Source organism: Sciurus carolinensis, chromosome 6 (genome assembly GCF_902686445.1).
Source record: "Sciurus carolinensis chromosome 6, mSciCar1.2, whole genome shotgun sequence".
Classification (NCBI taxonomy): domain Eukaryota; kingdom Metazoa; phylum Chordata; class Mammalia; order Rodentia; family Sciuridae; genus Sciurus; species Sciurus carolinensis.
The window spans coordinates 75,599,425-75,614,352 of record NC_062218.1 but is presented as its reverse complement, the minus strand read 5'-3'; the positions used below and the strand labels follow the sequence as shown (position 1 = coordinate 75,614,352).

Sequence of the window (14,928 nt, the reverse complement as noted above, 5' to 3'; positions counted from 1 at the left end):
TGTAGTCGTAGATAGGGCACCAGTGAGCACCTGAAAGCAAATACTGCTTCTGTGGTTCAGCCTATGGTATCCAAATCTACTTCCTCCGACTCTGGAAAGAGGATGAAAGAGAGTGAAAAAGAAAGAACAGGAAACAGGAGAAAGAAAATTAAATGCATAGTTTCTCCCTCCTGATCTTGATGCATTCCCATCAATACAGCAATGTCCAGATTGCCTCAAGACAGTACATGTTATCTAATATTAATCTAGGTTAGATGTAAAATATAGTCCATTTTATGTAGTGCAAAAATTACAATTGAAGGAAATAATAATTTGTATAATGATTATACTGTGTATGATAACTTTCTTTGTAGTTATCAGAGTCACCAGAAAATCTAACTTTAAATTTTTATCACCACTCTGTCCTCATTACATTTTCGTTATTCCCTTTTTGAAATAGGGAAAAATGTTATCAATTACCAAACTATCCCCTTCCATCAATCATATCATATTCCACTATTCCCCAAGCCATTTCTTAAGGAATAAACATTATAAATATGTTTTCCACTCTTTTAAAAGCACATTCTAAAACACGGTGCTTATTAGATGCTTCAAAAAGTTTACCTTTTCAAAGGATGCCTGTACCATAACCCCTAACTAGTTTAATAAAAAACATGCTTGGATTACAAAGTTAAACAACAGATATAATGAACTGATCCTAGATATGGAACTATGAATTAAGATTTATTTCCTTCACTTCATTGTATATTGTGAGAGTCTTATGAATATTACTATTTCAATCAGGAAAACTCCATATTAAAAAATTTTTTATGGAATCTATAATTGCCCAATCAGGATTTAAACAATGATTTCAATAAAAACTTTTCCACATCCAATTAAACTATTTTAAACATATGAACTTTTCTAATCTTAAATATCAGATGATTCAACTAGTCCTAAAAAGAATCAGTGAATCTGACCCTAATTTTACTTTGTTGACCATATTATATATAATTACACTATATATAAATTTTTGTGATCCCACCCAAGGCTAATGACTGTATTATAGATTAATCTACACTAAGTTTAATTTAATATGAATGCAGTCAACAAATTTTATACTATTTTACTTTTAAATTCTTTTCATTGAAGATTTATCCTGACTTGTCTAGTGTATTTGAAAATGCCCATAAGTTTGCCTAGGTAGTACCACTTACCCACATGTTGGTTTTAAGTACATAGCATTCTTGTAATTTTTCTTACAAAATAAAACCAGCCTTATAGTTGCATCTAAAGGCACTACTATCATGCATAAAGGGTTAAAACTCACATATTACCTCAAAATCTTTTCAATAAATTAAAAAATACATATAGGGTCATATCTGCCTATATATGTCACATCAATCATTAATAAGCCAATTAATTCCTATTTTTGCCAAAACCATACTACACTTCTATAAATTAGCAAGAATAAACACATAGTAATACACATATAAGGAAGAATTGTTATGAACATTATCATAAAAATTGACTCTGATGACCTTACCAGGGAAAATTGAAATCCATTTAGAACCATGACTCACCTTCGGCAAAAGTCAGAATATCTCCAGCACCTATAAAATCTAAACCTTCAGTAGCTGTTCCACCAACAACACGCCATTCAACAGTCACCTGACCTAAGCTGCCTCCTGTCCTGTGGATCACCAACTCCACCAAGGTCTGAGGCTGCTCCTGAACTTCGACAAACAAGCCGTCTTCTGAGGTATTAGGACTAATACTGTAGATCACAAACACTCCAAAGGCATCACCATTTAGTGCTATAATAACTGTAGAAGTATTTGGCTGTCCTATGGTTGGCTGATTTTTAAAAGTGGCTGTGATGTTCATGAGATGAACTTCAAGGAGAGAAATTAGGAAACTCTCATCCATCTCTGGAAAATCATCAGGAAGAATAGAAACTGTGAGATTTGCAAATTCTTCACCTTCCAGCATTATGGCCCACTGCCTTGTCACAGGCTCATAGTCACTACCAGCCACAGCTTGACCACTAAAAAGAGAGGCTACTCTGGTCATGTTTTTCCTGTAGGTCCAGAAATCTGAATTGTTGACAGTTGGATTGATCCAGGATGTCATCCAAAAACATTGGGGACCCTCTGAAGTACTGAAAAATGAAAATGCTGAGCAAGCGTGTTCTTTGAGGCACAGAGTGGCACAGGTGTACTGGGGTTCCCCCACTGCAGAGACATTCACCCAAGTTCTCCAAAGTGGGTCAGGCACCCCTTGAATTGGAGATTCATAGTAGGACAGTAAATCTTCACCTTCCTCAACCGCAAGAGTCACTACGTCAATGTCAGAAGTACTGTAGAACAACAACAGCTGCCCAAAGTGCCCTCCGCTAAAAGGTGGAGGGACAATTAAGACAGGTTAAGTATTCAAAGTAATCTGCAAATTGCACAAAGAGAATGGTTTTCCTTTTTTTAAAAAAAATGTTTAAACTAATAGTACAAACACTACTTGCTTCTTAATTACATGTCTATCAACATTTTGTTTCCTTATGTAGGCAACCTTTGCTAGTTTTCAATCAAATAATGATTTTTAAATGATGCTTATTTTTAATTGAGTTATGAAAATATCTTGCAAGATATGCAAATGGTATTAATTTCAGAATTTCCAAAGGGAATTAAAAGGTGAGTTTTCATTACTAGGATTTACGGAAGATAACAATAGTCACAGTACATTTGGAGGAAATGTATTGACTTGCTGCAAGATCCCTCAATCCTACATTTTCTGTTTCTAAAGAAGCACAGTGAAAACTATACTGCTTCGAAAAAGAAATGCAGGAAAAACCAGAATCTGAAAATCAAGCCCTTCAAACAACGTCTGAGTGTTCTTTAAAGTTGTGTTTAAGTTCTACTTTAAACAGATCATAGATTAAAGTAATAAATTTATGGGATTAGAAATCACAAAGTTGTATAATCTATTTTCATTTCACTAATGATAGGTGTAAGTATGATGGGTCTTTTCATTAATAGGCATAATTCAACCAATACATTAACTAACCTATAAAATAAGTTACAATATGGAAAAAGCACCAAATCCAAATTATTTAATTATAGAAGGATCCTTCCCCACCACCCATGATTCCCATCACTCCCACAGATTCCAGTAACCACCTCATATACCTTCGCCTGACAGTGATGTTAGCACAGGAACTTCTTTCCAGAGGCTCTTGAACACGATAAACTGACTGAACAAAGGCTACCGTGCCATATGGATTATCATTGGCAGGAATAATAATATTTGCCACTCGATCTAACCCAATTGTACCTCCATCAGAGGCATCAGTTAGTTGCACCTGGATAACCTAAAAATAGAGTGAAAACTTCCTTAACAGCATCCCAGTTCTGAAATTAGAGAAAGAATGATGCAGGTAAAAATCAGCAAACATATCCATACAAGTAGAAGAATAAAATGGAATGAAGTATAAATGAACTCAAAGAAACTCCTTAATTACATTTGCAAACCCAGCATGGAATAGAATAATTCATTATCAACTTAATAAAAGAGCATGATTATACATAATACAGGTTGTTTAAATTCCTTAATATTCAGTTTTATAATCATATGAATCAATTTTAAGATACCCATTTTTGTTTATCATTTCAATAATACGACTTATGTTCTACACCTTTTTTATTAAGGGAAAATAATGCATATACATTTTAGTGCAAAGTTAAATCTATTATGCTTTATTTTCCATGTTATCTTGAAAGTCTGAAAAATCTTAAAAGAAAAAAAATCATATTGTATTGCAACCTTTAGAAATAAGGAAAAAGAAATGTTTTATATATATTAATGAATAATATTTTAGAAGTGAATTATGATTTGCATTCAAGAGAAATTTTATGGACTCCTTTTAAATTTAATACTATTAAAGAATAAATGCTAATATAATTTCATGAGGTCTAAGCTTTAGTAATTCTTGAATTTCATAAAATAAAATTATCTTCAGATAATATGTTAGTGATGGATGAATCAACTTTCCCACTGACACTCTAATTTTAGTTGCCACATTGCTTCTTCATCATGAAAAATATGTAACAGGAAAATTACCTAGCTGTATTTGTTAACAGTAAACTCTCAATAATAGTTGAAGAATAAATAAAGAATGGAAATCAGTATTAGCTTGTACCCAAGCCAAAGGGGACCATGAATACAAATTAATGAAACAAATGGAGAAAAAGTTAACATAGTTTTATATTTTTTAATTATTTAACACAAATGTTGAAAAATACAATGTGATTGCACACAAAAAAGACTTATACTAATAAAATGGCATGTATACACAATCTATTTCTAGAATATTCCTGCTCTTGTTATTTGTAAAGATCACTTTTACACTACCATACTTTGGACTTTCTTGCAGAAAAAATTTATCTGACATTCTCTCTAAAATGTCATAGCCAGAGTCATCTGTTCTAGTCACTATAAGACAAGGCACAATTTACAGTGTCATTCTATACTAGCCATTCCTCTCACCTCTTCAATCTCCGGAACGTCGTCAGCCAGGACCTCTAACAACAAGGTTTGAATGGTTTCCCCAGGGGCAAAGGTCACATTACCTGAGACAACTCGCAGGTCGCCAGTAGCAAGCTGTCCATTAATGGTGGCAACCCACTCAACAGTAACATTGCCGAGTGTCCCAGAATTTCGAATTATTGGCAGGTTTACCTTCACTGAGTTAAACTCAGGTTCCTCTACAATAAGTTTAGTAATCTGAAAACCTGGAGGGCAGAAAGATACAAAGTATACTGAGTCAACACAGAACTAACAAGCACCCTTCTACAGTGGATTCTTTCTGTCCCTAAGCAACCTAAGTAGCTACACCCCCCAAAAAGCAGAGTAACATGCTGTGATACAACTTCAGGCCTGCCAAAGTTTCCAACTATTTTTTTTCATTGTGCTAAAAGCAGAAATCATAAACTCAAATGTTCACAGGGGTTAGGTATGTACCAGCCATGAGTGAAAAAATCCAGTGGGAGCTGTGGTTAACTACACTCACAGCCAGTCCAGTCCCCAGGGGTATTCCTATTTGCTCCTATGACAGATACCAGGCTGGAAAGGGGGACTCAATGTTTCCAGACTTTCCTACTTATCAAGAAAGCCCAGAAAGTCAGATCTGAGTGCAATTTCTACAAATTAATTTTTTAAAGAATTATCTAAAACTAACAAAAACGCATCTAGGAGCCAAATCTGAATAAAAAGCTAAGAGTTTATGATTTCTGTCTCAAGGACATTAAGGGGTGATTTACTTCCTTTTTAAAAAATTGCCACTAGCCATACCTGTTGGTCTACATAGGGGTCCTATATATCACTAATATAGGTTAAAAAGGGAAACAAATCAATTCTGAGTCTCTACAGAAAAGAAAAGGTGATTATACTTGAATTATATAAACAAGTAAAAGATGCAAACAAGCCAATTACCAAATAATCCATAGGGATCATCAGAAGCCTCAATAATAATGATGGCCTCTGTCAAAGTCCCTAGTTTCGCTCCTCCTGTTGTTTCATTCAGCAACTGCACGAGGAAAGATTCTTCCAGTTCAGGGTAGATGTCATTGATGATGTATATTGGCACAGCTTTACTGGTTTCCCCTTCTAGCAAGACCACATCTGATGAAGCTATACTGTAATCTTCACCTGCAAGAACAAAAAGCAAAATGTTAGCACTTATTTAGAATATGATAAACATTCCACACACTAGGGAAACAATATTTACACCAAACTTCATGGATGTACTTGAGGAGGCTTTTTTTTTTTTAAATATTAACTATATTTATTCTAAACAGGGAGTTTTTTTTCTAAAACTAATAAAAGTTGGATTTGATAATATCATAAGATAATAGAAAAGACTTCCTAAGGGTGTTCAGCCTCATCCCTTCATTTTCAGGAAGATGCTTCTTACATTCTTAGGTACAGATAGATTCTCTCTCTCATTTTCCCTCTCTACTCCCCTCACTCCTTCTTTCTCTCTCTGTAGAGTGAGTGGCTCCTTATCTACAAAAAAATGTACAATACTTTCAGAACAAAGAAAAGAGCTAAACTCAAATCTCACTAGGAAGATAAATTATACTATTGCAGAGATGGCATGTTAACATTCTCAGTGTACAGTTGGAAATGACAAACTTTCCTACAAAGCTGGATAAAAAGCTGCTGCTGAGTACTGTTCAGAGTGGCAGGAGGACAAGCACTAGATAGAGAAAGGAAGGAGGTTCCCTTTGGAATCTACAGACTAACTCCTCAAACATTAACTCCCCCCACCTGTCAATCGATGAGGCTATCAGGAGACAGTCAGGTATTCCTAGGGCTGTGCATACTCAAATGTGCACAAATGAGGTAAGCCTGGCTTGTTTATTTTTGTTGTTGTTGTTGTTGTTTTGGTTCTTTTTTTTTTTTTATTTTTATGTGGTGCCAAAGATTGAAACCAGTGCCTTACACATGCTAGGCAAGTGCTCTGCCACTGATCTACAGCCCTGGCCCTGGCTAGCTGTCTTTTCTGGTAAGAATCACATCCAGATAATTTTAAATCAGGCATGAATCCCCCTCATTCATACTACTATTCCTTTAAATCAACACTAGAATTCTAACTGCACTGCTATTAGGCAAATTCTCCCTTCAACTGCTGGATCTCCACTACTGAAGAAGGCAGTCTCCTTATGTGTGCATTTGGCAGTCAAATCATTCTGTTTATACATAAAATAGTCAGTGCCGACCATTGTCTCTTCCATAGTCTTCATAAATAAATAAACAAGCAAGATAAATGCAGGTGTCCAGAGACAAGGTTATTGCAAAGAACCAAAATGAAAGGCTCCTCATTTTTTCCTGCATTCCTCAGTAGTGATTAATGAAACTCTTTCAAAAAATGAAAAAAAAAAATACAGAGAAAGTCAATGACATTCTTAGTTTACTTTCCTTTGGCTTGTGTATATTTTAGCCATCATAACTTTTGAATTTTTATACAATTTTACCATGGTTTTTCACAAATTCTACCAATTTGAAGTCATAGATATATAAAAGCTTTAGATTAGTGTCTAAACAGATGGAAGAGTATTGATGTTTTCTAGTTGATTTTTCTAATTATGTACTTAAGTGGCTTTGTTAATCAGGACACATGACCCTCTAAAACACTTTGCTGCTCCTTACATATCTTTTCTTACCAGCGACTGCAGTTATTGGCACAGCTTTAAACTTCACAGAAACATCTGCAAATGCTCCTCCTGTTCTAGTCACATTGATAAGGGGTCCAACATGATTCTCTGCCACTCGAACCACTGGGGCTGAGAGCTGAAGGGTTCCAAAAGCATCATCATTGGCAAGGATAATTAGATGGGCTACGGTTTCCACCTTAGGCCCCAGGCGTGGAGAATTGGGAACTAAAACAGAAGAAAAGTTAATATATCAAAATTCTAAAATCTGGTTAAAAGTCATCAAGAAGCATCAGCAAGATTCCATCAGTCAAATGACTCTCTCTGCTATTGATATTTCAAAGGATTTAAATATGTATATGCACCAGCATTAAACTAGACATTGGAAATACAAAAATAAAGTAAATAGAAAATCCCTGCTCTCTTCCATCTTATGTTCTAGGGAGTTTTTTTCTTTTACTGTAAAAGTTTAGCAAAGGAATGAATGATTATCTCACAGGAACATGTTTAAAAGTATTGAAAATTTCTTAAAAGGGGTGAAATTATTCAAGTATAATTAATCAAGAATTTACATAATATTACAAGTCATAATGAGCCCACAGAATTATATGCTTCTAATAAGTTCACCTCCACACCATTAAAGAAAATCAGCATTCCAGTTACAAAATTAGGTAGGGAAGTCATTTCCTTGTAAGTTCCTTGAGTTCAAAGACCAGCTGCAGACTTTCATCACCCAACTGCACTACAGAACACCATGACTTACTCCTCCCATCTAACTGTATTTGGATACCTATGATCCAACCTCCCTCTCTCTCCCCTCCTTACTAACTTTCCTAGCTTCTACTAATCACTCTAGAAATCTACACTCTTCTTTGAGAGCAATGTGTTTAACTTCTACATATGAGTAAGAACATGCAGTATTTGTCTTTTGGGCCTGGCTTATTTCACTTACGATAAAGTTCCCTAATTCCACCAATTTTGCCACAAATAGTAAGATTTCATTCTCTTTGAGAGTCAAATAATATCTCCTGTGTATATTACCGTATTTTCTTAACCATTCATCTACTGAGACAGATAAAGATAGACATATATTGTTCAGCAGATGAGGAATTCACAAGAAAGTTGAGGAACTCATGTAAGTTCTTCTACTATACCTGTCAGATATAATACAAAGGCATACAAAATAGCTTGCCTCATTTCCTGCTTCCTATTTATGATTCCTACCACACCAGCTATCAGACCTTTGGCTCTGCACCACAGGGCACCCTGCCCTGTACCCTAACCCAGGTGCTGACAGCTGCTTCTCCTACACTGTGCTCCTCCTCCATGGAAGTTGATTATTACATTCAGAATAGAGCAGCAAAGATCCTACTAGGTCCTATACCCATTTGTCTATTAAAATTTGAATCACTAGGTTTTCAAAATGGCTGAATAGAAGAGGTTGCTTTCCTGGCTATTCTGTGGCATGAAACCAAAAAAGCAGACAGTTTTTTAGCAAACATTTTTGAAGCCAGCTATTTTTTATGGATCAGTTTTTTGAGGTTTAGGAGTTTAATTGGAATATTTTAGTTTTATTTTATATTCTTTTATTTTTAATTTTTAAAATTTTCACTTTACATATATATATATATATATATATATATATTTCCCTTACCTGTTTTGCTTGATTCTTTCTTTTCTTTCACTAATAGTCTAACTCTATTTTTCTCTCTTTCACTTCTCCTTTAATTCTTTACATCTATCTTCTTTCCTCCTTCCTAATAACCATCACATCCTATATCACTTCTTTTCTCTCTGTACACCATTTGAAATTGTAAACCTTTGACAAACTTGCTGTTTTTATTGTAGACAATAACTGATCACATCATTTCTGCTTATTGTGAAAATTAACATTCTAGATGTCATAGTAGGAACTATTTGGTTTAATGTTATATATTGTTTGCATTGATTCTTGTTATTATTTGTCTACCCCTAAACAGTGAGGTACTGGAAACCTTCAGGGACATCATAAGTTCACAGGGTAGAAACTCTACTGCCTCAGATTCATTCTGCTGGGTGGGTAGACACACAAAAACCATGGAACAAATGCCCCCAAACAAACCAAGATACTCCAATAACAAAATCCTTTGATACCACAGTGGAAGAAATGTCAGGAAAGGAGTTCAGAACATACATAGTTCAAGTAACCTGCAAAGTAACGGACCTTATAAGGAGTGAAATGATAGAAGATACAGGAAATGAAAGACCACTTCAATAAAGAGATAAAGATTCTGGAAAAAAAGAGCGGAAATCTTCAAAATGAAGGAATTAAATTAAAAATTAAAAATTAAATTGAAAGCACCATCAATAGAGTAGATCACTTGGAAGACAGTTTCAGGCAGTGCAGACAAAATATATAATCTTGAAAACAAAGTTGACCATGAAGAAAAGATAAGAAGAGATCATGAACAGAAATTTCAAGAAATATGGGATAACCTGAAAAGATCAAATTGAAGATTTATTGGGTTAGATAAAGGCTCAGAGATACAAACAAAAAGAATGCACAATCTTTTCAATGAAATAATATCAGAAAACTTCCCAAACCTAAAGAATCAAATGTAAAATCAAATACCAGAGGCTTACAGGACCCCAAATATACAAAATTACAACAGACCCACACCAAGGTGCATTATTATAAAAATGCCTAACATACATAAAGAAGGACAAGGACAGAATTTTAAGGCTGTCAGATACAAATGACAGGTAACATTTAGCGGGAAACCAATCTAGAACTAAGTTGTTTTTTTCAACCCAGACCCTCAAAACTAGAAGGTCTTGGAATAATATATACCAAGCTCTGAAAGAAAATGGATGCCATCAAGAATACTATACCCAGCCAAATGAACCTTCAGAATTGATGATGAAATAAAAACTTTCCCTGAGAAACAAAAGTTAAAAGAATTCACAACTAGAAAGACTGCACTATAGAACATATAAGGTAGTGCATGAAGAAGAAATGAAAATTAAAAGTGAAAACCAACAAAGGGAGGAATTACACTAAAAGAACAGTGAATCAATGGAGATACAAATTCAAATTAAAAAACAGAAATAAATCAAAATGACAGGGAATAACTATCATATCTCAGTAACATTGAATGTAAATGACCTAAACCCATCGATCAAAGGACACACACTGGCAGACTGAACTAAAAAACAAGACCCAACAATGTGATGTCTCCAAGAAACTCACCTCATAGGCAAAGATATCCACAGACTTAAAGTAAAAAGGTGGAGGAAAAAAAACATATCATTCACATAGATCTTGTAAACAAACAGGGTTTCTATCCTCATATCAGACAAAGTGAACCTCAAACCAAAGTTTATCACATGGGATAAAGAAGGATATTTCATACTGCTTAAGGGAATCATACATCAACAAGACATGACAATCATAAATATTTATGCCCTAAACAATGGAGCATCTATGTACATTAAACAAATCCTTCTCAATTTCAATAATCAAATAGAACAACATAGAAATTGAAGATGCCATCAAACACCTACCAAGAAAGATTTTAAAAGACCTCTCTCATAACTGGATATTCTCTAAACAAAAACTAAATAAAGAAGTTCTAGAACTAAAAAATACAATTAATAATTTAGACTTAACAGACATATATAGAATATTTCATCCATTGATGACTGAATACACTTTCTTCTCAGCAGCACATGAATCTCCTCTAAAATAGACCATATCTTAGGTCACAAGGCAATTCTTAGCAAATACAAAAAATTAGAAATAATACTTTGCATCCTATCAGATCATAATGGAATGAAATTAGAAATCAATGATAAAAAAAAAAAAACAGAAGCTACTCTAACACCTGGAGACTGAGTAATACACTACTGAATAATAACCGGAGAGCATAAGAAATCAGGGATGAAATTTAAAAAGTACTTAGAGGTAAATGAGAATAGCAATACAATACATCAAAATCTCTGGGACGCTATGAAGTCAGTGCTAAGAGAAGAGTTCATTGCATTGAACTCATTCATTGAAAGAATAGAAAGTCAACAAATAAATAACCTAACATTACATCTCAAAGTCCTATAAAAAGAAAAAATCAACACCAAAAGCAGTAGAAGACAGGAAATAATTAAAAACATCTGAAATTAATAAAACTGAAACAAAAGAAATAATCCAAAACATTGACAGAAAAAAAGTTGGTTATGGCCAGGCACACTGGTACTTGTCTGTAATCCCAGCAGCTTGGGAGACTGAGGCAGGATGATCATGAGTTCAAAGCCAGCTTCAGCAAAAGGGAGGCACTAAGCAACTCAGTGAGATCCTGTCTCTAAATAATAGGGCTGGGGATGTGGTTCAGTGGTAGAGTGCCCCTGAGTTAAATCCCCAGTCTCCCCCAAAAAAGTCAACTCTTTCAAAAAAAAATCAATAAAATTGAAGTAACCTTAACCAATCTAACGAAGAGAAAGAGAGAGAAAACTCAAACTATTAAAATTCATGATGAAAAAACTCAAACTATTAAAATTCATGATGAAAAAGGAAGTATCACAATGTACACTACAGAAATACAGATGATAATCAGAATCTATTTTGAAAATTTATACTCCAATAAAATAGAAAATCTTGAAAACATTGTCAAATTTCTAGAGACATATAACCTACCCAAATTGAATCAAATGGACAAAGAAAATTTAAACAGATCAATTTCAAGCAAAGAAATTAAAGACTCCATCAAAAGCCTACCAAGAAAGAAATGCCCAGTATCAGACAGATTCTCTGCTAAGTTCTACCAGACCTTTAAAGAACAAATAACACCAATAAATCATCCTCAAATTATTTCATGAAATAGAAAAGGAGGGAATCCTTCCAAATTCATTCTATGAAGCCAGTATCACCCTGATAACAAAACCAGAAAAAGACACATCAAGGAAAGAAAATTTCAAACCAATATCCCTGGTGAACATAAATGCAAAAATTCTTAATAAATTTTTGGTAAATACTAGTAAATTGCATACAAAAACATATTCAGAAGATAGTGCACCACAATCAACTGGGGTTCATCCCAGGGATGCAAGGTTGGTTCAACATACAGAAATCAATAAATTCAATTTATCACATCAACAGACTTAAAGAATCACAAGATTGTCTCAATAGATGCAGAAAAAAGCATGCGACAAAATACAGCATCCATTCATATTCAAAGCACTAGAAAAACTACTAGGACCACATCTCAACATTTTAGAAGTTATATATGCCAAACCCAAGGCCAACATCATTCTAAATGGAGAAAAATTGAAAGCATTCCTTCTAAAAATTGGAACAAGAAAGGGATGCCATCTTTCACCACTTCTATTCAATGTAGTCCTGGAAACTCTAGCCAGAGCAATTAGACAGAAGAAAGAAATTAAAGGAAAATGAATAGGAAAAGAAGAACTCGAACTATCATTATTTGCTAATGACATGATTCTATATTTAGAAGACCTAAAAAACTCCACCAGGAAACTTCTAGAACTCATAAATGAATTCAGCAAAGTAGCAGGATATAAAATTAACACCCACAAATCAATTGTGTTCCTATACATCAGTGATGAATGAACTGAAATAGAAATTGGGAAAACTATCTAATTCACAATAGCCTCAAAGAAAATAAAATATTTGAGAATCAATCTAACAAAAGAGGTGAAAGACCTCTACAATGAAAACTACAGAACACTAAAGAAAGAAATTGAAGAACTTAGAAGATGGAAAGATTGCCCATGTTCGTGGATAGGCAGAATTAATATTGTCAAAATGGTCATACTACCAAAAATGCTATACAGATTTAATACAATTCCTATTAAGGTTCTGATGACATTCTTCAGAGAAACTGGAAAAGCAGGAATGAAATTCACTTGGAAAAATAAGAGACCCAGAATACACACAGAAATCCTCAGTAAGAAAAGTGAAGAAGGAGGCATCAGAAACAAGACCTTAAATTATACTACAGAGCTATAGTAACAAAAAGGGCATGGTATTGGCACCAAAACAGACATGAAGACCGATGGTAAAGAACAGAAGACACAGAGACAAACCCACATAAATACAGCTCTCATACTAGACAAAGGCGCCATAAACATACATTGGAGAAAAGTAGCCTCTTAACAAATGGTTCTGGGAAAACTGGAAATCCATATGTAATAAAAGAAAATTAGACTCCTATCTCTCACCCTACACAAAACTGAACTCTAAATAGATCAAGGACCTGAGCATTAGAACAGAGACCCTGTGCCTACTAGAAGAAAAAGTAGGCCCAAATCTCTATCAAGTTGACTTAGGAAATGATTTCCTCAACAAAACTCTGAAAGCACAAGAAGTAAAATCAAGAATCAATAAATGGAATGGATTCAAACTAAAAAGCTTATTTTCAGCAAAGGAAACAATCAAGAACATGAACAGAGAGCCTACAGAATGGGAGAAAATCTTTGCCACCAGTGACTCAGATAGAGCATTAATCTCAAGATACATAAAGAACTTAAAAAGTGAACACCAAAACAACAAAAAACCCAATCAATACATGGGTAAAGGAATGGAACAGACATTTCATATAAGAAGAAATGCAATTGATCAACAAATACATGAAAGTGTTCAACATAACTGGCATATAGAGAAATGCAAATTAAAACTACACTGAAATTTCATCTCACTCTAGTCAGAATGGCAATTATTAAGAATACAAATAAATATAAATGTTGGTGAGGATTTGGGGAAAAAGATACACTCATACATTGCTGGTGGGACTGCAAAATGGTGCAAACACTCTGAAAAGCAGTATGGAGATTGCTCAGAAAACTTGGAATGGAAGCACCCTTTAACCCAGTTATCCCACTCTGCAGCATATACCCAAAGGACTTAAAATCAAAATACTACAGTGATGGTGCCACATCAATGTTCATAGCAGCTCAATTCACAAAAGCTAAACTATATATCAACCTAGGTGTCCTTCAATAGATGAATGGATAAAGAAAATTCACATATACACAGTGGAGTATTAGCCTTAAAGAAGAATGAAATTATGGCTTTTGCTGGTAAATGGATGGAACTGGAGACTTTCATGCTAAATGAAATAAACCAGTCCCAAAAAAAACAAAGGTTATATGTTCTCTCTGATATATGGATGTTAATCCATAGTAGGCAGAGAGGAGGGAAGAGGAGTAAAGGTTCACTGGATGGGCAAGGGGGAATGGGAAGAAGGGATGGGGGATGGGAATGGGAAAGACAGTAGAATGAACCGGACATAACTTTCTTATGTTCATATATGAATACAATGAGCAGTGCAACTCCACACCATGTAAAACGGCAAGAATGGGAAGTTATACTTTATGTATATATGATATGTCAAAATACATTCTGTTCTCATGTATAACTAAAAAGAAGAAATAAGGGGTTGGGGTTGTAGCCCAGTGGTGGAGCACTTGTCTAGTATGTATGAGGTACTGGGTTCGATTCTCAGCACGACATAACAATAAATAAAATAAAGGTACTGTGTCCATTTACAACTATAATTTTTTTTAAAAAAAGAAGAAATAAAAAATAAAAAATGTTGAGTCACTATCACACATATTAGAGCTTAACTGTTCTTTATTTATTCTACATCATATCATCATCCTATATCACATCATCACCCTATATCATAATCCCTTTGGTTTTATTTCTATTGCAATACAATTCTGAGTTGCTTGAAAATCAGGGTGTGTTCTCTAA

At 34.3% G+C, this 14,928-nt stretch overlaps 1 protein-coding gene across 1 annotated transcript in view; it reads right to left on the bottom strand.

Annotated features, from left to right (window-relative positions):
• Adgrv1 (adhesion G protein-coupled receptor V1) overlaps nt 1-14,928 on the bottom strand; it is a 583,921-nt gene that overhangs the window by 442,876 nt on the left and 126,117 nt on the right. The window contains exons 29-33 of the mRNA XM_047556631.1: nt 7,197-7,412; nt 5,464-5,679; nt 4,519-4,763; nt 3,162-3,343; nt 1,563-2,374 (exon numbers count right to left, since the gene is read on the bottom strand). Coding sequence (XP_047412587.1) covers nt 1,563-2,374; nt 3,162-3,343; nt 4,519-4,763; nt 5,464-5,679; nt 7,197-7,412 — 1,671 coding nt within the window. The remainder of the gene's footprint in view (nt 1-1,562; nt 2,375-3,161; nt 3,344-4,518; nt 4,764-5,463; nt 5,680-7,196; nt 7,413-14,928) is intronic.